Source organism: Chiloscyllium plagiosum, unplaced genomic scaffold (genome assembly GCF_037043375.1).
Source record: "Chiloscyllium plagiosum isolate Xiang-an unplaced genomic scaffold, Cpla_swu_hap1 HiC_scaffold_2, whole genome shotgun sequence".
NCBI lineage: Eukaryota > Metazoa > Chordata > Chondrichthyes > Orectolobiformes > Hemiscylliidae > Chiloscyllium > Chiloscyllium plagiosum.
This window is the reverse complement of record NW_028270140.1, coordinates 62,700,272-62,720,815: the sequence shown is the minus strand read 5'-3', so window position 1 is coordinate 62,720,815 and position 20,544 is coordinate 62,700,272. Positions and strand designations below refer to the sequence as shown.

Sequence of the window (20,544 nt, the reverse complement as noted above, 5' to 3'; positions counted from 1 at the left end):
TTGATTGAGGTATAAGTACAATTGAAGTAAATGCTATACAAAGCTGGGATACAAATTTAATAACCCCTTGGGAAAAGCCAAACACTGCATTAGATAATGAAAGGCTTGCTATGAACTTGTAGCAACTTTTGCGTTTATTTCAGTTTCTAGGATTCCTAGTTTTCTCTCACCAACAGCACTGCTTAGCTAATGCACAGGATGCCATTACCAAATGTTAATAGTTTATGTAAAATTTTCATATTGGATGAATTATTTTAATGAAAGTTCCATAGGAAAAACACAAGATGCCACGTAAATTGTTGTTTTATTGCCAATAGTCATACAGTATTTTAATAATCAACAAATACAAATGTAAACATAGTTTATGAAAAAAATGTTGCAATTTATTTATATTCAAAACAGCAGCCTCTGAGATACGCACAACTACCTGATCAAAAGGCACATTTTTATAGCAGAGCTGGAGATTCAGTGTTGCCTGGTAGAACTTTTAAAATTAACTCTCCTAAATTCACCAACTATTTTGCTTTAAAATTGTTGCATTGACCCTCACTTCACTGAATAATGATGAACTCTGAAGGAAGCAAAACACTAGAATTTTAGAAGTTAAATATGAAGACAACAATGCCGGATTGTGGGCATTGATTCACATTTGTGCTAAGCTTGATGGTAATTTTCAATGAAGTTGATTATAGTATTAAAAAATAGCCAATAATTTCTTGCCTTCTATCACACTTATCAAAGTGTCAGTGGTTGGTAGCAATGGATTTGGTACTGTAATTTAATGAGGAAAGCTATCCCAACCAATAACAACTGCTAGTTTAAGCATTATTTTCTTACATTTTAAGCCTTCCAATTGATTTCAATAAAGAACTAATCTATTGCAGGCTTTGTGCGTATTTTATATAAGCTTTCAATAAGCTAAATAGGACTTGCTGCTAAGCAAATATCTTGAAAATTGTTTTGTATGTTTATTACATCAAAATGCTCTGTTACTTACAATTTACAACAATGAGAAGACTAACATTCATTCAATTCACAGAATAAAATAATTACAAATTCAAGAATTGTTTTTAAATAACTTAATTTATACTATATGTGGTTGATTCTGTTTGATTTAAATCTCTGAGCAATAAACAACTTCTCTAAATCCAACCACACAATAAACCAGATAAATCTCATCAATAAAATGTTTAATATATTATTATTTTCATCAGCTGCATTTAAAATTTACATTATGTTCATTTCATACCAATATCAATTATATATGAATGTGCAAAAGCACTTTGTACTCAAAAGAGTTAAAATGGTCTGCAAGTAAATGAAAAACATTCATAGTGAAATTCCTGTGTAATAACCACTTATCAATAGCACTCTATCATTATAGTTCACATGTTCTTCATTTCTCAGATAAAAACAACAGAATCATAAAACACATTGTCAATAGAGTTTCCTTTACAATCTTCAAAAACAAAATAAACTATACCATCTATGTCAGTTTTATCACCAGATAGCTATTTGAAGATTTTGATTCTTTTTCTAAAAGACTGTTGTTCCTTAAAATAGTAGCTGCAACTAAAGTCATTTAGGTTAAATATCTTCCTTTTAAATATTGTGCTTCTGTAGTAAAATGTTCCAGGTGAAGACATCAAGAAAAAAATCATAAAATATAATTTCGGCACCATGTGCTAGGTATCAGCATTTCAATCTATACAAGAGTAAATGATTTAATATCTCTTAGAAATATAATGATTCAAGTTGAAACACAGAGCATAAAACATCTTCACAACACCTTTCTCACAACTCAATCTTTTTCATTAAATATTTAAATAAATCCCTGTTTGTTTTGAGCCACACAATATCAATTCACATAAATCAGACAGTTATCGCAAATTTCAGAGATTCTTCTCCTTGGTTCCACAAAATAATATGCCAGGGAGTAACAATTTCCACCAGGTTATTAAAATCGCACAACTGTCTCTGGCAAACATTGCTTTCTCTCAACTGATTGCTTCAGACACAGTTCACTTCCAGCAGAGACTATAGGCAAATTGCTGTCACGGTGATGGTAGATAAGATGGCTAATGCTTTCAAATATATGATCTTTAGTCCGAACCTTTATAAATAAACAATAAAAAAAGAAAAGTTTAGGATAAGAAAATACCAGTAGACTTTTTATATTTCCCACACAGGACTACGGTTTAATTTAATTAACTATATTTAATTTAAACATACTGTCACCACTCCAGTCCAGAATGCTTGGGACCAAATCATTTCTGGATTTTGAAATTTTCTAGATTATAAAATTATTGAATGTCTAATAACCCTATAGATGTAAATATATATCTTAAATGTGAAACACTGATCAAACATTATGAAGCAGTTATAAAAATTATCTTATTATCCAATGTATCTCCATATAAAATATCTTTACTTCCAAGTTTTCATTCCAAACATTCTCTACTAAAATGATGTATGAAATGTTGAGAGTCTAATCAAAAATCTTCCAGTCAACCAGTGAGTCTGAACAGTAGATTTCCAGACTTGAGGGTGTCACAGTGCATTTTCAATTTTTAAAAACAAATTCAGTTCAAAACTTTGAGTAAATGTAAATCAAATCGAAATGTTAATTGCATGACCTGTACGAACATGCATTTTACATTCAGTAACTTGGATGATACAATTTACAGAACAAATTTTTATAGTGACAGAAGAGGCATCATTGTGACTTAATAATTTAATTTCACCTCATTTTGTAATTAAAGTAGTTACAGTGAAGTTTTTTAAAGAATAATTCCACCTTGAAATTTTAGAAAGTGTTTACTGGTATATGAAGTATTATAGAGATTGGGATGTGCTTCCACTTCTTTTAGTTAATGTCAGTATCAGATACATACAATCCAGGAGAAGCATAACCAAATGCAGAACAACACTGTTTAGCTCCAGCTCATAAGACCTCCTCTTATTCCAGCATAATAGTCAATTTTCCATCTCAGCTGTATACCTCCTCAAGTAGCAACCCCCACCCTCCCAATTTCCAACATTTGAGGAAGCACCCAAAGGTCCTGTAGATATATAAAGAACTGGGTTGAGAGTAGTCAAAATAATTGTATGTAAGAACTACTACAATCAAAAAGAGAATGCATTTATCCTTTTATTCTGGGTATTTTTGAAAAGAAGTTCTAAAAATGAAAGTGTGCAATTGGTAAGTTATTGAAGAACATTAACATTAAAGAAGACTGGTACCAATCTGCTAACAATTACTTCAGAATGACATAGAAAAGGTTTACAAAATTTTAAAATTCCTTTCACAAAGACGCTGGTAAATTATTTTGCATGTATCTACAATGAAAGTGTTAACTGTAGAAAAGGTAATAATGCCTTAAAGTGCTTACATCTATTAGATCTTCAAACATTGTCAGGATTATATAAAGGACAGAATTAGATTCTCCAGTTACTGCACACGCTATTTGATGAACAAGTAGAAGGTGACATAAAATTTAACAATTTGGTTACTATCTAGGCTCTCCTGCTCCAATTTTACCAGAGGAGGTGCCGTATTGCTGAATCAGTCAGGTGCCAATTGAGGCTGTTAGGAGGTTAATTATTGGCCATTTAATGGCCTTCTCCCACCAATACAGTATCCTATCTGTGGCAGGGGAAGCCTCAGGGTGTTGTAGGCCTGCTTTCAGATCCTCCTGCGTTCATTTGAGGACTCTGCAAGTCTTTCGCTGTGGGTTCTCCTCTTTTGAACCTTGACAATCGCCAGCCTTGTCCCATCAAGACCCTAACTCAACTTTCGTTTAGGCTCCACAACATGCAAACCTCAAGGACTGTTGCACTACCAGCTCTCAATGCCAATGTTAGCAGTAGGGTGCTGGAAACGATTTGATGGTCAGCAACTCTCAGATGAGGATTTGACCTCGATGGGGACAGAAGGCCCACCCTAAATTAATCCTTGGCTTGACTGTAGGAATCAATTGTTTGATGTTTGCTTATGTGCATCTGTTAACTATTGCTGCCACTACATATGATGGATTGAGTCTGGGTGAGGCGATTTAGAGCAAGAAAGTGAGAGAAAGAGAGAGAGAGGGAAAAGGAAAGAGTGAGAGAATCTGGATCCTCTCAGAGGCTAGCTGTTGCAAGCATGACAGCAGATATTTTATAATCATTGTGAAAAAGCTCTTGCACAGACAGAGGTGAGTACGCAAGGTAGTGGTGTATTCACAGTGTCTATTATCTCTGCATACCACCAAGGCATTAAAAGAACTGGCAATAAGGATCATGGGAAAAGTTTAAATTAACCAGCTCTTGCTCTTATCCTTTCTTCACTGGGTGATTCACTCATGCTACAGAGCTGTTGGACTTTGGGGTTCAAAACATATCCCCCACAGCCTCGTACCACCCATCATCCAATGGTCTGGCACAGAAACAGCAAACTAAATTTTGATGGCAGACTTAAAGAAACAGCCTACAGCTTCATTAGAGTCATACAGTCATACAGCTCTACAGTATGGAAACAGACCCTTTAGTTCAACTTGTCCATGTCGAACAGATATCCTAAATAAATCTAGTCCCATTTGACAGCATTTGGCCCATATCCCTTTAAACGCTTCCTATTCATATATCCATGCAAATACCTTTTAAATGCTGTAATTGTACCAACGTCCACCACTTCCTCAAGCAATTCATTCCATACACGCGTCATTCTCTATGTGAAAAAGTTGCCCCTAGGTCACTTTTAAATTTTTCCCTCTCACCTTAAACCTATGGCCTCTAGTTCAGGACATGCCCACCCTGGGGAAAAGACCTCGGCTATTCACCCTATCCAAGCCCTTCATGATTTTATAGATCTCTATAAGATCACCCCTCAGCCTCTGCCACTCCAGGGAAAATATCCTCAGTCTCCCTATAGCTCAAATCCTCCAACCCGGCAATATGCTTGGAAATGTTTTCTGAACCATTTCAAGGTTCACAACATCCTTCCTGTAGCAGGGAGACAAGGATTGCTCACAGTAGTCCAAAAGTGACCTAACCAATATCCTGTACAACCATAACATGGCCTCCCAACTCCTGTACTCAATTCACTGACCAATAAAGGCAAGCATACTAGACACCAAACTTTCCTAGTTCCTATCTGATATTAGGACCACCCCTCGTGCAACTCCAACAGAGTTGCTAATGGGGTGAAGACTCTGCACCAGGTCAAATCTGATCTTTCTAGATCTGAGGGTGGAAGGTAAAACAGCATCAGAAATGTGCCAATGCTGGATACAAGAGCTGGGCTGAGGAGTGGCAGATGGAGTTCAACCCTGCCAAGTGTGAGGTTGTCCATTTTGGAAAAACAAATAAGAATGCGGAATACAGGGTTAACGGTAGGGTTCTTAGTGAGGTGGAGGAACAGAGGGATCTTGGGGTCTATGTTCATAGATCTTTGAAAGTTGCCACTCAGGTGGATAGAGCTTGTAAGAAGGCCTATGGTGTATTAGCGTTCATTAGCAGAGGGATTGAATTCAAGAGTCGTGAAGTGATGTTGCAACTGTACAGGACTTTGGTTAGGCCACATTTGGAGTACTGTGTGCAGTTCTGGTCACCTCACTTTAGGAAAGATGTGGAAGTTTTGGAGAGGGTGCAGAGAAGATTTACCAGGATGTTGCCTGGAATGGAGAATAGGTCGTACGAGGATAGGTTGAGAGTACTAGGCATTTCTCGATGGAACGGCGAAGGATGAGGGGTGACTTGATAGAGGTTTATAAGATGATCAGAGGAATAGATAGAGTAGACAGTCAGAAACTTTTTCCCCGGGTGCAACAGAGTGTTACAAGGGGACATAAATTTAAGGTGAAGGGTGGAAGGTATAGGGGAGATGTCAGGGGTGGGTTCTTTACCCAGAGAGTGGTGGGGGCATGGAATGCGCTGCCTGTGGGAGTGGTAGAGTCAGAATCTTTGGTGACCTTTAAGCGGCAATTGGATAGGTACATGGATGGGTGCTTAAGCTAGGACAAATGTTCGGCACAACATCGTGGGCCGAAGGGCCTGTTCTGTGCTGTATTGTTCTATGTTCTATGACTCCATGAACTGAAAAGGACAGTTTTACTTCATCGGATAAAATTTGGCATAGGAACCATGGGAATGGCCCTGCATGGATATGAAGCATGGTCAATGAGAGGTCAGATCCATTGATGTATAAGGTTTAGGTCAGTGCATCAGTGTGAACAAGCTCATAGATCATATAAAAGCTGCAAACTTGCAAATGGCATGGGAGCAAAACATGCCCGGCTCCTTGAATGCCTTTCCAACTTTTCCAGAACCCATGGGTTCTCTGTCTCCATCAAGCATTGAAGGTATCATGAAATCTAAGATGGACACGGTGAAATGTTGCTGACTCGATGCCTTTACCACCTGAAGAGGAGAATGAATTTCTTCTAAGACGCTCTGGATGCAAGAGGTGAGCTACTGTGCAGTATATGCCGCCCACATCAGAGGCAGAGTTTGAGGAACCTGTCCCCGTGCTAAAATGCCCCAGAAGGAGCTACAAAAAATAAAGAAGCAGCCTATGTCCTCAGAGACAGGGAGTGGAGTGAGGAGACTGTAGTGATTGAAATGAGGTCAGCCAGGTGGATCTCATAGAATATGAGTTCCCTGATTGAGGCTGTTAATATGTTCCAATCAGGGAGCCCTGACTGGTAAATATAAAGAGGAGCATCAGATGTTCTGTTCGTTCTGAGAGCTGGCACCGAAGAAGTTGGATCAGTGGTCAAGGACACTCTACATATAAATAAAGGGTGACTTGGTAATGGGATACTGGCCTCTGTGGATTTATTTCAAAAATAATTACAATATTTAAAACTTGCTGTAGATGCAATATTTCATACAATTGAAGTGTTTGTTCAATTTTTAAAAATTGTACAGTAAAACTAGCTATACCTACAAAAGCAAGAAAATTCCTGCAACAGTTTTCAATTAAATCATTGAACAAAGGGAAACAACAACAGTTAAATACAATGACAATTGAGAACAAGAGTACATATCGAAGCAGATTTTAAGTCACAAGCCCTTCATGCAGGAAACTGAACGTGGACTTTCTGGAAGAGGCAATTCGTGCGATATCGAATTCCTTCAGGGTTAAAGAAGAAAGCCATGTGAGAACGAGTGAACAAATTTCTTTATTCTGTGGGTTCAGTGACAGGTATTTTTTCAAATAGACAGAATGTAAGAGAAGCAATGGGTACTTTTGACAATATTTTAAACTGCTTTGATAATTATGTTGTATCATGTACTGAATGCATAATAGAGAAAGAAAGATTTAGTAAAAGAATACAGGAAAACCTGTTAATAACTTTATTAAATGCCCTTACACATTGCAAAACTGCATAAACTCAAAATTCTAACATTCAGAACAAATTCAAGACAGAATTTTTTTATTGGAATTTCAGATTCATCTTTTTTTCAGAAATGTTACAATCAAAAGAAAATTACATTTTAAAAATCTATTTGGGTGATGGTGGAAGCTGAAATCCGAACACAGTGCAAGAAAATGACAAGATCAAACATTTGACCTAGCTCGAGAAGCTGATGAAACTTCATTAATTTATAAAGTACAAAAACACTAAAACATCACATAATAGATTGAAACAAAATGTTTTAAATCCTTTGCTGCTCCAAGTTACTGTTCCAGATTTGAAGTTAAAAAACAGAAATAGTGTGCAGCCAAGTAACGTTTTCCAGAAATGGAACACTTCTAGAGAAAGTGCAAAAGTCAAAAACAACTGTTTAACCACAAAATTAACAATGCACTACAAACGTAAAATCATACAGCAAACATCTTTGAAGAAAACTTGGAATACCAAACATTCTTCATCAGAATGTCACCTGTCACCTTTGGAACATATGTATCAGTCGTTCCTATGAGTAATTGATGAATCATCTGAACAGATATGACAGAGATCATAGGCTTAACAGTCATCCAAACAATTTAAATCTTTAGGCTCAGGTGATTGTTAGTTTATTATTCAATAATAAGTCCCTTGGTTGAAGAGAATTAAATGATAACTGTCCGACAGAGAACTGCAAGGTGCAGGCAGATCACCGCTCAAATCAAATAATTATTGAGTGTACTCTTAAAGAACAGAGTACAATATTATGTGGAACAAGTATACATCATCAGAAACACTTATAACTTCTCAGCAGAAATACATGCAGAGCTCTTAAAATTCTACAGTGTGTGAAAGCAAATACCAGTGATCAATGTAACTCAAGATGAAATTAATGACATTGGTATTTGATAATTCGTCATGATTGAGAGATCAGAAGATGCTCCTGATTTCAAACTTTTGAAGGAATTATTCAATCCTGTTCCAATCATAAAGGTTGATAAGGTTCCCCATGGTAGGCTCATTCAGAAGGTCAGGAGGAATGGGATACAGGGGAACTTAGCTGTCTGGATACAGAATTGGCTGGCCAACAGAAGACAGCGAGTGGTAGTAGAAGGAAAATATTTTGCCTGGAAGTCAGTGGTGAGTGGTGTTCCACAGGGCTCTGTCCTTGGGCCTCTACTGTTTGTAATTTTTATTAATGACTTGGATGAGGGGATTAAAAGGATGGGTCAGCAAGTTTGCAGACGACACAAAGGTTGGAGGTGTCGTTGACAATATAGAGGGCTGTTGTAGGCTGCAGTGGGGCATTGACAGGATGCAGAGATGGGCTGAGAGGTGGCAGATGGAGTTCAACCTGGATAAATGCAAGGTGATGCATTTTGGAAGGTCGAATTTGAAAGCTGAGTACAGGATTAAGGATAGGAATCTTGGCAGTGTGGAGGAACAGGGGGATCTTGGTGTGCAGGTACATAGATCCCTTAAAATGGCCACCCAAGTGGACAGGGTTATGAAGAAAGCATATAGTGTTTTGGCTTTCATTAACAGGAGGATTGAGTTTAAGAGTCATGAGATCTTGTTGCAGCTCTTTAAAACTTTGGTTAGACTGCGCTTGGAATACTGCATCCAGTTCTGGTTGCCCTATTATAGGAAAGATGTGGATGCTTTGGAGAGGGTTCAGAGGAGGTTTACCAGGATACTGCCTGGACTGGAGGGCTTCTCTTATGAAGAGAGGTTGACTGAGCTCGGACTTTTTCCATTGGAGAAAAGGAGGAGGAGAGGGGACCTAATTGAGGTATACAAGATAATGAGAGGCATAGATAGAGTCGATAGCCAGAGACTATTTCCGAGGGCAGAAATGACTAACACGTGGGGTCATAGTTTTAAGCTGGTTGGAGGAAAGTATAGAGGGGATGTCAGAGACGGGTTCTTTACACAGAGAGTTGTGAGAGCATGGAATGTGTCACTGCCAGCAGCAGTTGTGGAAGCAAGGTCATTGGGACGTTTAAGAGACTGCTGGACATGCATATGGTCACAGAAATTTGAGGGTGCATACATGAGGATCAATGGTCGGCACAACATCGTGGGCTGAAGGGCCTGTTCTGTGCTGTACTGTTCTATGTTCTATGTCTATGTTCTATAAACAAACTATCAAAATTTAATTATTTGGTAACTTTGACATCACAAACAACTGGAGGTAGTAGCGGGCTCTTGATGCAGTTGAGAAGAAGCAGTGCCAATCAGCAGTCATCTTTAAAGTCAATGATTGAACCTGATAATATGATAAGGTTATCCAAATAAATCAAAGCAAGAATGAAAGGATCACAAGTGAGTCCACCTTGTCAGGTAAAAAGGAAATGATTACTTCTTTCAGAAACACAATGATCTTCTCTGATACAATTTGAGGAAACTAAAGACCTTGAGCTGTAGGGAGAGGCTGAACAGGCTGGGGCTGGTTTCCCTAAAGTGTCGGAGGCTGAGGGGGTTTACAATTCATGAGGGGCATGGATAAGATAAATAGACAAAGTCTTTTCCCTGGGGTCAGGGAGTCCAGAACTAGAGGGCATAGGTTTAGGGTGAGAGGGGAATGATATAAAAGAGACCTAAGGGGCAACCTTTTCACACAGAGGGTGGTACGTGTATGGAATGAGCTGCCAGAGGAAGTGGTGGAAGCTGGTACAATTGTAACATTTAAGAGACATTTGGATGGGTATATGAATAGGAAAGGTTTGGAGGGATATGGGTCGGATGCTGGCAGGTGGGACTAGATTGGGTTGGGATATCTGGTTGGCATGGACGGGTTGGACCGAAGGGTCTGTTTCCATGCTGTACATCTCTATGACCCTATGACTCCAAAGAAAAAACATACAACAGTGACATCAGGAACAAAGGATAAGCTCTGCAAAGAGTACTCAGGAAATCAAGAAATGACTGAAGTTCCAGTATGGCACCAAACTGTACCTGAATATTTTTTTCCTAAGCAGCAGCCATTCTTTCAATTCAACAAAGTCATTAGTTAGCTGTAAAGTCAGAACGTTGGATGGAGATGGATTAGTGATAAATCTATTTTATGTATTTCAAGCAATTGTATAATTATTCAATAATCAGAAAAAAAGTTTGATGGTGATGCTGTATCAGAGAAGTTAATGTGTGAAATAGATACCTGACATCATGAGATAAACTCCACTCATCAGAATACAAAAGGACTGTTCATGGGAACAGCTAATCAGTTGCAATATGTGTCCAGTGTTGCAGTACTAGTGTTTTGTAGGATGTTTCTAAAGTGTTGTTCTTGTGCTCATTAATATAGCTTGTAGTAATGTGTACCTATTCTTCAACTCAGCCTAAGGTCGTACAAGAGGCAATTGTGAATTTAGAGATGTAATATAATTAGCTATTAAGTAATATATAATAAACCTATTCAACAAGTTCAACAAGTTTGAGCCAGTCTTCGGGCAACTGTCTGTGTAGAATTTGTACATTCTCCCCTGTCTGCGTGGGTTTCCTCCGGGTGCTCCGGTTTCCTCCCACAGCCTAAAGATGTGCAGGTTAGGTGAATTGGCCATGCTAAATTGCCCATAGTGTTAGGTGTAAGGGAATGGGTCTGGGTGGGTTGCTCTTCGGAAGGTCGGTGTGGACTTGTTTGACCAAAGGACCTGTTTCCACACTGTAAGTAATCTAATCTAATCTAGTCTTACCTACTTTTAGCAGAAAAAGTGTTCCTAAGTTTGCCAAGACAACAAACTCTCTTCAAAAAAACTATTGTGCAAAGATGAATAAGGGAATGGACAATTCCACAATAAACTATGTTTAGTACATTAAAGGTGAAGGCTGCATCTTTGTCAGTCGTCACAATTTGAACCCATATGTGGAAATTCCCCCACTCTCCTCTCTGACCGATCACCTTCATCCCCACCCCCATCCAACTTTTGTACTCTTTGTTACCTTCTCCCCAGCCCCACCTCCCTCCCATTTACCTCTCCAGCCTGGAGGCTCCCTGCCTTCAGTCCTGATGAAGGGCTTTTGCCCGAAACATCGATTTTCCTACTCCTCAGATGCTGCGTGACCTGCTGTGCTTTTCCAGCACCACTCTAATCTAGACCCATATATGGAAAAGTATGTTAGAACAAGTGCATCAAGAACTGAGATTGGAGCTGTACTCTCTCAGTACATTGAAGGAAGCAAATGACCTGTTGCTTATGGGTCATGCCCGTTGTCAAAAACTGAACACAAACACTTTACTGGAGACCAGGAAGCATGAACTTGCTTTATTTAGTTCTGAACATTGGCACATATATGTCTATGGTAGAAAGGTCATTCTCTGCATCAATCAATCAGTATTGTGAGCCATACAGGATCTGAGTACAAACCACTATGCAAATACAGAAACCAAATCATCTTCATCAGTGCAGCTTTGAAGTAGGCACAATGGGCTGAACGGCCTCCTGTGCTGTAACTCTTCTGTAATTCTACGAAGTGTCTCTCAGGCCCAAGTAGCTGATTTGTTTAATCATGCTACTGCTGCAGACAGCATTAACAATAAATGAAGCAACTTGCAAGATTGAAGAGTGTGATCGCAGTGATTTCACATAAAACCTCAAATCTTGTTAAGAGTAAAGAGTTGAAGGCAGAATCAGGGATAGACAATATGCTACAGAAAGTAAGCCCAAAACCAAGTAACCACATGGGAACAGTCGATCCCATACTAACATAAAACAGTGAACTTGCATTGTTTGCTGACAACTAAGTCATGAACTGAATTTAAGCGGTTATCAGAAGGTGCTACAGCAAAGTATAATTGAATCCTGTCCATGAAGGGAATCTGAGAGTTGGTGAAATTAAACAATGATGCCATCATCATCTGACAGTCTGTAATAGATTGCTTCACAGAAGAAGTCATTAGAAACTACGTAGCTGGCATACTTCAGTGAGCAATCTCTTTGAGCCAAGATAATGGGAATTTGTTTGAATTGGGAGTGCTTTACGAGTCACATGTGGGCCAGACTAGGTGAGGATGGCAGATTTCCTTCCCTGAAGAACATTAGTGACCAGATACACTAGCTGGAAGATCCCCTCTAAGCCAATCACCATCCTGACTTGGGCATATATTGCCATTCCTTTACTGTTGCTGGGTCAAAATCCTAGAATTCCCTCCTGAAGGGCACTGTGGGTCAACCATAGCATGTGGAATGCAGCAATTCAATTCGGCAGCTCATCAATATTTTCCCAAGGGCAACTAAGGACAGGCAATAAATGCTGGCCAGTCAACGATGCCCATGTTCCACGAATGAATAAAAAAGGTCTGAGTAAACATGAAACAGCGTTAGCATGCTTTCAGTTGGAAGCATCAAGAATTCATTTATCATTTGCTAAGCTTTTAAAAGCTTTTGTAAAGGCAATTTTGCTACAGGTATACAGGGCCATGGTAAGATCACACTTTGAACACAAAGTTCAGCTTTGGTCATTTTTGAAAAAGGATGAAGTAAAAGGAGATCAAAAAAGGTTCACTTAGCTCATTTCTAGGATAAAGGACTTTTATATAAAGTCTAGTTAGGATAATACTTAGTTTGGAAAGTTTTTTTTGCAGTTTGCAGAAAATTCTGATTGATGTTAGATGTATAAACACATTTCCTTCTGAAATATGGAGGTAAATAAGAATAATTAAGAAATATATAAACTTAGTGTAAAGATTTGGGTTTGAAAGTTCCAGACCAGAGTGTTTATAGAGAGCTGGTAATTTGAAGCTGAGAAATCTAAGCTCATTTGTATGAATACTCAAAAAAGAGTCTATCAAACTCTCTAGACCAAGAACTTCAAGAAACAGTTAAGTAAATCCTCTCGATGTGATAGATAAGAGAATTATTTCTTGTGTTTTAGTACTGTAAGATAATGGTCTTAGGAATAGATAGGATTATATTTTACGCAGTGTTTTTAAATAAAAATCTGGAATTAGGAGTCTAATGATGACCATAAATCCACTGACGATTGTCAGAAAACCTGAAGCAGGTAGATTGCTAACTTGGCAAAAAAGCAAGGAATGCTGGGTAAATTGGACAAGCAAAACTCTGAAATCACAAAAAACCATATATCAGACACAGAGCAAACACAAGTAGCCAGGTACTAATGATATTAGCATAATGTAAAAGGTAACAGTCATCCTGGTTAGACATACCTTGTCAACTTATCCACAAAATAAAGGTAAGCCCAGACAGAAAGGCACCAGGTCCTGCTTCATAAAGAAACTAACAGTAGCATGCCATCTAAACAATTAGCTCTTGTTTCAAATCCTTCAGTGCATCTCCTTGATTGGTCAGAACTATAGAAAGTTACAGAAAACCATCTGAAGGATATAAAAACAGGATTCACCTGCAGACCTTACGTTTGGAATCTCTTGGAATTGTCTGATGCCTTAAGAGAACAGCATGGCAAGTGATAGAAACCAACTGACCTTCAAGAGGGAGAGAGGAAGAAAGCAGCTTTGCAGACCCAGAGAGAGAGCCACAGAGAGAACGATTGTGTAAATTTATGAGAGACTTTGGAAGTATTGTAACCTTAAGGGGCTAAATAGGATTAGGGATAGTATGTCTGATATTAAAGCTCATTGGAATTTTGTTCCTAATAAAGTGGGACTGCTTTGTTTTGGTACCATCTTGTGTTCATATTGATTTGACCGCTTCGATATTGTGGAACATCTGGGCAAATCCATTCACAATATTCTGGTCAGAGTTGTCTAAATTGTTTTAAGGAGAGATTAGAGAACAAACACATCTGGCTCACGACTGTCCTTTAGGGAAGGAAGCTGCCATTCCTACCTGGTCGGGGCTACTTGTGACTCCAGACCCATGGCAATATGATTGAATCTTATTTGCCCAATGGGCAATTAGAGATGGACAATACATCCTGCCAAAGCCAGCAATGCCTCTTGAATATATATGAATGAAAATTTTAAAATGTTCAAATTTCAAGATTTAATTTGGCAATATGCAAATAGAGTCATAGAGATGCACAGCATGGAAACAGATATCCCAAGTTAACCTAATCCCATTTGCCAGGCCCATTTCCCTCTAAACACTTCCTATACCCATCCAGATGCCTTTTAAGTGTTGTAATTGTACCAGCCGCCACCACTTCCTCTGGAAGCTCATTGCATTGTTGATTTATACTATTTTATCTTCATTTTTTTGTGTAATAAACTTCTGTTTTATTCTTAAGACCAAATCTGCAGAATTGTGCGTATGTGTTTTAATGAAAGACCACCTTATGAAATTTAAAAAAAACATTTTTCAAGTCCTTTTCATTAGCTGTCCAGTTATAGCATCAAAGGGGATCATAACAGCCAGAAATCTTTTTTAAAATGCTGGAAACAGATAACAGGGCAGGTTGCAACATGGAGATAAACAAGGTTAACATTTCAGGTTGAGACGGCCTTTGAGCAGAACTGCTCTGTTCTTTTCTTTTTTGTGTCCTGATGAAAGATCATCTTTACCAGAAATATCTTTTGTTTTCTCTCCACAGAGATTTCAGACCCAGTAGTATTCAGGAATCTAGGTGTTCTTGCAGATGAATGTTAGTATGCAGGTACAGCAAGGGATTAGGATGAGAAATGGATTATTTGTGTTTATTGCAAGGGGAATGAAATATGAAAATAGGGAAGTTCTACTAAAGATTTACAGGGCCTTAATAAGATCATGTCTTGAGAACCATGGTCAGCTTTGGTCTTTTTTTGGAAAAGGACAAAATAGATACAACTCAGGAAGATTTACTCAACTCATTCCAAGGATGAAGAGTTCTATTGCCTAAGATCAGTTGAATATCAGGAGGATGTCTTCTCTTGTGATAGAGACTAGAACTAAGGGTTACAGTTTAAGAATAAAAGGTCTCTCTTTAAAGATAGATCTGAAGAGAATCTTTTCCTGACTTAGCATTCTTAAAATATGGAATTTTCAAAAAGAAAGTGAAGTCTGGGTCATTGAATTAACTCAAAGCTAAGGTAGATAGAATTTTGATAGACAAGAAAGTCAATGATTATGGGGTTGCACAGGAATGTGGATAGAGATCATTATTAGATCAATCAGGGTTTTATTGAATGGCAGAGCAATGTCAAAGAGCTGACTGGCCTATTCCTGCTTCTATATTCACATATGCCGCCTGACCTGCTGAGCACTTCCAGCACGTTTTTTGTTTTTATAGATATTGTTTGCTTATTATTCATGATCCAAATAGCAAATGGCATTAAATTATCACAATATATTCCATAACCATCATATTGATCACTGATATTTACCAAATGCATTTGACGAAGACTATTGTCAGTATGAAACAAAATATTAAATATTAATATTTGAATTCCATCATTTGAATTATGCTTGGGACTTGCATGTCTGAAATGGCTTAAAAACGAGATTCAAAACGCCTACTTAAGGTGGTCACAGGCTTCACCTGACCACACAGTTTCGTTATGTTTAATGAAACCAACATGGATTAAACTAAAACCAGTTTCAGCTGAAATTAATATTTTACTCAGATCCTTGAAATAAGCATGACCCCCATAGTGGATGTAGAAAAGCCCTTACCTCCTATTTTGTTTTAAACCATTGTGAGAATCTGCAAATTTGGAAATGAAAACATCACCAATGATTATCAAGCCTGGACATAACTAATAACCACACAGCGTATAAAAAGTTGCTATTTTAAGAAGCTCCTTTGTGATAGAGTAGATATGATGGATTATAGACAGTGGACCTGTGCACAGGCTGAAGAATGTTTTTCTCTGATTCTCAAGAGGAAACAAAAGCAGGTTAAAGCACTGAAGGGAAAGAAACATTGTGAAGTCAAGAAATGCAGCAATCACCACTGGTTAATTGGGTTCTTGAACCATCAGTAGGTGCATATCTTATTTCTCAAGGACTGTAAATAATACATACCTTCATCTTTCTTTCATACTGGACACTATTCCCTTTTATCTCTGTACCTGTGTGTGACAGTAACTGCTCAAAAGCTACATGCTTGATTTCACTTCTTTGTTATTTTTCTTCAGGTCAGCAGGGAATAGACTTGTTCTTTTTTTTCAAGTACAGCTGCAACACTGGTATTTACCTGACAACGTGGAAATTTGGCCATGTATGTCCTCTACACAAAATGCAGGACAAATGCAACCTGACAATTACCATTCCATGAGTCTGCTTTTGATCAATAAAGTATTGGAAGGTGTCATTAACAATGCCATCAGGATCACTTCTTTAGAAAAGGATTCTGGATAATCCAAGATGGAGGACGGGAAAAACATTGTGGCTATAAGAACTGCTTTATTTTGAGGCATTTGGAGCTGATTTCCTCAAATTCTAGGAGCAGTAATTATTGTTTCATAAACTGTTGCATTGTTTTTAAGCTTTGAGTAAAAGAGATCAAAACAGCAACAATTTAAAAAGGAAGGGAGACAAAAGGAAGGGATGCGATTCAAACAGAGAAAGAAACCTACACTGCTGTCTGACCCAGCAGTGAATCTGCACAGCTGTTGCCTTTGCTGTTGGGTTTCAAGTATCTCTGGACATCAAAATTTATTCTAAGAAAAATGAACGTGGTGCCACTATTCAAGAAAGGTGGTAAGGAAAAGCCAGGGAACTATAGACCAGTGAGCCTGACCTCAGTGGTGGGCAAGTTTTTTTTTAGATTCACTAAACAGGCCCTTCGGCCCAACCAGTCCACACAGACCCTCTGAAGAGTAACCCACCCAGACCCTCCTCCCTCTGACTAATGCACCTAAAAATTTGGCAATATGGGCAATTTAGCATGGCCAATTAACCTGACCTACATATCTTTGGATTGTGGGAGGAAACCGGAGCACCCAGAAGAAACCCACGTAGACACGAGGAGAATGTGCAAACTCCACGCAGATAATCGCACAAGGCTGGAATCGAAACTGGGACCCTGGTGCTGTGAGGTTGCAATGCTAAGCACTGAGCCACTGTGCCACCCTATTTGTTGGAGGGAATCCTGAGGGACAGGATTTAAATAAATTTGGAAAAGCAAGGACTGATTAGGGATAGTCGACATGGCTTTGTGCGTGGGAAATCATGCCCCACTAACTTGATTGAACTTCTTGATGAAGTAACAAAGAGGATTGATCAGGGCAGAGGAGTGGATGTGATCTATATGGACTTCAGTAAGGTGCTCAACAAGGTTCTTCATGGGAGACTGGTTAGCAAGGTTAGATTTTGTGGAATGTAGGGAGAACTAGCCATTTGGATACAGAACTGGCTCGAAGGTAGAAGACAGAGGGTGGTGGTGAATGGGTGCTTTTCAGACTAGAGGCCTGTGACCAGTGATGTACCACAAGGATCGATTCCGGGTTCACAGCTTTTCATCATTTATATAAATGATTTGGATGTCAACATAGGAGGTATGCTGAGTAAGTTTGCAAATGAAACCAAAATTGGAGGTGTAATGTAAAGCTATGTCACAGTACAACAGGACTTTGATTAATTGTGCCAATGAGTGGTAGATGGAGATTAATTTAGATAAATGTGAGGTGTTGCATTTTGAAAAGGCAAATCTGGGCAGGACTTATACACTTAATGGTAAGGTCCTGGGGAGTGTAGCTGAACAAAGGGACCTTGGAGCACAGGTTAATAGTTCTTTGAAAATTGAGTTGCGGTAGATAGGATAGTGAAGAAGGCATTTAGTATGCCTTTTTTCGTCAGTGCAACGAGTATAGGAGTCGGGAGGTCATGTTGGTTAGGCCACTATTGGAATACTGCATGCAATTCTGGTCTCTCTGCTATAGGAATGATGTTGTGAAACTTGAAAACGTTCAGAAAAGATTTACAAGCATGTTGCCAGGGTTGGAGGGTTTGAGCTACAGGGAGAGGCTGAATCGACTGGGGTTACGTTTTCTGGAGTATTAAACGATAAGGGGTGACCTTATAAAGGTTTATAAAATCATGAGGAGCATGAATAGGGTTTATAGACAAGGTCTCTTCCCTGGAGTGGGGCATACAAAACTAGAGGGCATAGGTTTAGAGTGAGGGAAAAAAGCTTTAAGAGCAATCTCAGGGGCAACTTTTTCACGCAGGGGGTGGTGAATGTATGGAATGAGCTGCCAGAGGAAGTGGTGGAGCTGGTACAATTACAACATTTAAAAGGCATCTGGTTGGGTATATGAACTGAAAAGGTTTAGAGAGATATTGGCCAAATGCTGCCAAATGGGACAAGATTTATTTAGGATATCTGGTCAGCATAGACAAGTTGGACCGAAGGGTATGTTTCCATGCTGTATATTTCAATGACTCACTGACTCTAATAAACTGCTCAGTAAAACTCAATTTGCGTTCAGCCAGGGACACTGAACTTCTGACCTCATGACAGCCTCAGACAAAACAATTGTATGTCAGATAAGTGCAATTTGAGTAACTTCAAGATGCTTGAGAATGACCAGGATAAAGGATACCTGGCACCACATCCACAAACATCTGGGAGGTGCACTGCAAAATTTCACCAAGATACTTATGGAGCACCTTCTAGGTTCCCAACCATTAGTATCCACAAGGACAAGGACAGCAGTTATGGGACATGCAAGTTCCCCTCCAAACCATTCACCATCCTTACTTGGAAATATATTGCCCCCTTTTAGTATTACAGGGTCAAAATTGTGGATCTCCCTCCCTAACAGCATTGTGGGTCTCCTTACACCAATTGGACTACCACCTTTTCAAGGGCAACTTGGGCAACAAATGCAGGCCCTGCCAGCAATGCCTGTATCCTGCAAACGAATTAAATAAAATGGATCATTGTTTTGCATTGCCTTTTTGCACTTTAAACCTACAGCCAGTGATACAACACTCATATTATTTCTAGAGGAATGAGGACTGCAGATGCTGGAGATCAGAGTCAAAAGGTGTGGTGCTGGAAAAGCACAGCATGTCAGGCACATCTGAGGAGCGGGCAAATCGATGTTTCAAGCATAAGTTCTTAATCAAGGCTGAGGAGCTTATGCTCGAAATGCCGGCTCTGCTGCTTCTCGGATGCTGCCCAACTGGTCGTGCTTTTCCGGTACCACACCTTTTCACTCATATTATTTCTGTCCTGCCTTGCCATTTAGCGTACATACAAAGGCAGTATACTTATCATGGTTGTCAGCAGACCTCAGTCCTCAAGTTAATTCCTTTATTCAGGATGTCACTGCATTCTAAGCTAAGGATACACTCTGATACCAATCTAGAGGGTTTGACATTGTCAGCAGCGTGGTCAGAATTCTGGATCATTTCCACATAGGGCTGAAGAGATGTATGTCAGGCAACACACACCCATCTTGACTCTTTATGTTCTCTTGGGTATTAGTTTCTTCCTGGAATGAGAGAGAGGCAGGTATTAAGGGAGATGGAAGTGTTGGCTTAATTGTTTTGGTGCAGGTGGGAGGTGTTCTGCAGTGCAGAAGGTATGCAATGTTAGTGCTGTCAGGGTGACAGCGAGTGAGGGAGGATGTTGCAAGCAATAAGTGAGAGTTGTAGACCATGGTCTTGGTGAGGGTAGGGATTCAGTAGCAGAGATCGAGTGTGAGGTCTTGGAGAAAAGGAATGTTACTTACGCTGACAGAGTAGAGAGTGCTGAGACTGCTTTAACCCCAGATAGCCACCTTGCACAGGGTCAGCATGATCTGGTGTTGTTGGCCCTCTCTGCTGGCCCTGAGAGGAAGGAGGAAACCTCGTGTCTACACCACTCCATCCATCAGGACCTCCAGGTCCCTGTCTGCAAAACGAGGCACTGATTTATCCCTTTATGCTGCGTCCAAGGGAAATGTCAAAACTGTGCAGGACAGCTCTCTACTGACAGTGTTGGTCCTTGTGCTTTTAAAGATGGTGTGAGTGTAAGGGATGCAGCCCAATTCCAGGATATCCCAGCAGTAACAGACTGGACTAGGAATAGAGTGGGATAATACAGTCATTCCTCTGGATCCACAAGTGTTCCGTTCCTGAAAATCCATGCGAACGATGAATTCGCGAGTGCCCAGCTTAACAAATTATGGTAAAAATAGGGTTAGGTTCCTGGACCTCAAGATTATTTTTTCGGGTTAAAATAGTAAACACTGAAACATCTGAAATTAAATATTTAATTAAAAAGATTTAAAAGATTAAAATTAAAACGATAAAATATTTCAAACAATTACAGCGTATTGTAA

At 39.2% G+C, this 20,544-nt stretch overlaps 1 protein-coding gene across 1 annotated transcript in view; it reads right to left on the bottom strand.

Annotated features, from left to right (window-relative positions):
* Positions 1–293: 293 nt before the first annotated feature.
* Positions 294–20,544, bottom strand: part of shc3 (SHC (Src homology 2 domain containing) transforming protein 3) — a 289,678-nt gene continuing 269,427 nt past the window's right edge. The window contains exon 12 of the mRNA XM_043713812.2: positions 294–2,113. Coding sequence (XP_043569747.2) covers positions 1,958–2,113 — 156 coding nt within the window. The 3' untranslated portion in view covers positions 294–1,957. The remainder of the gene's footprint in view (positions 2,114–20,544) is intronic.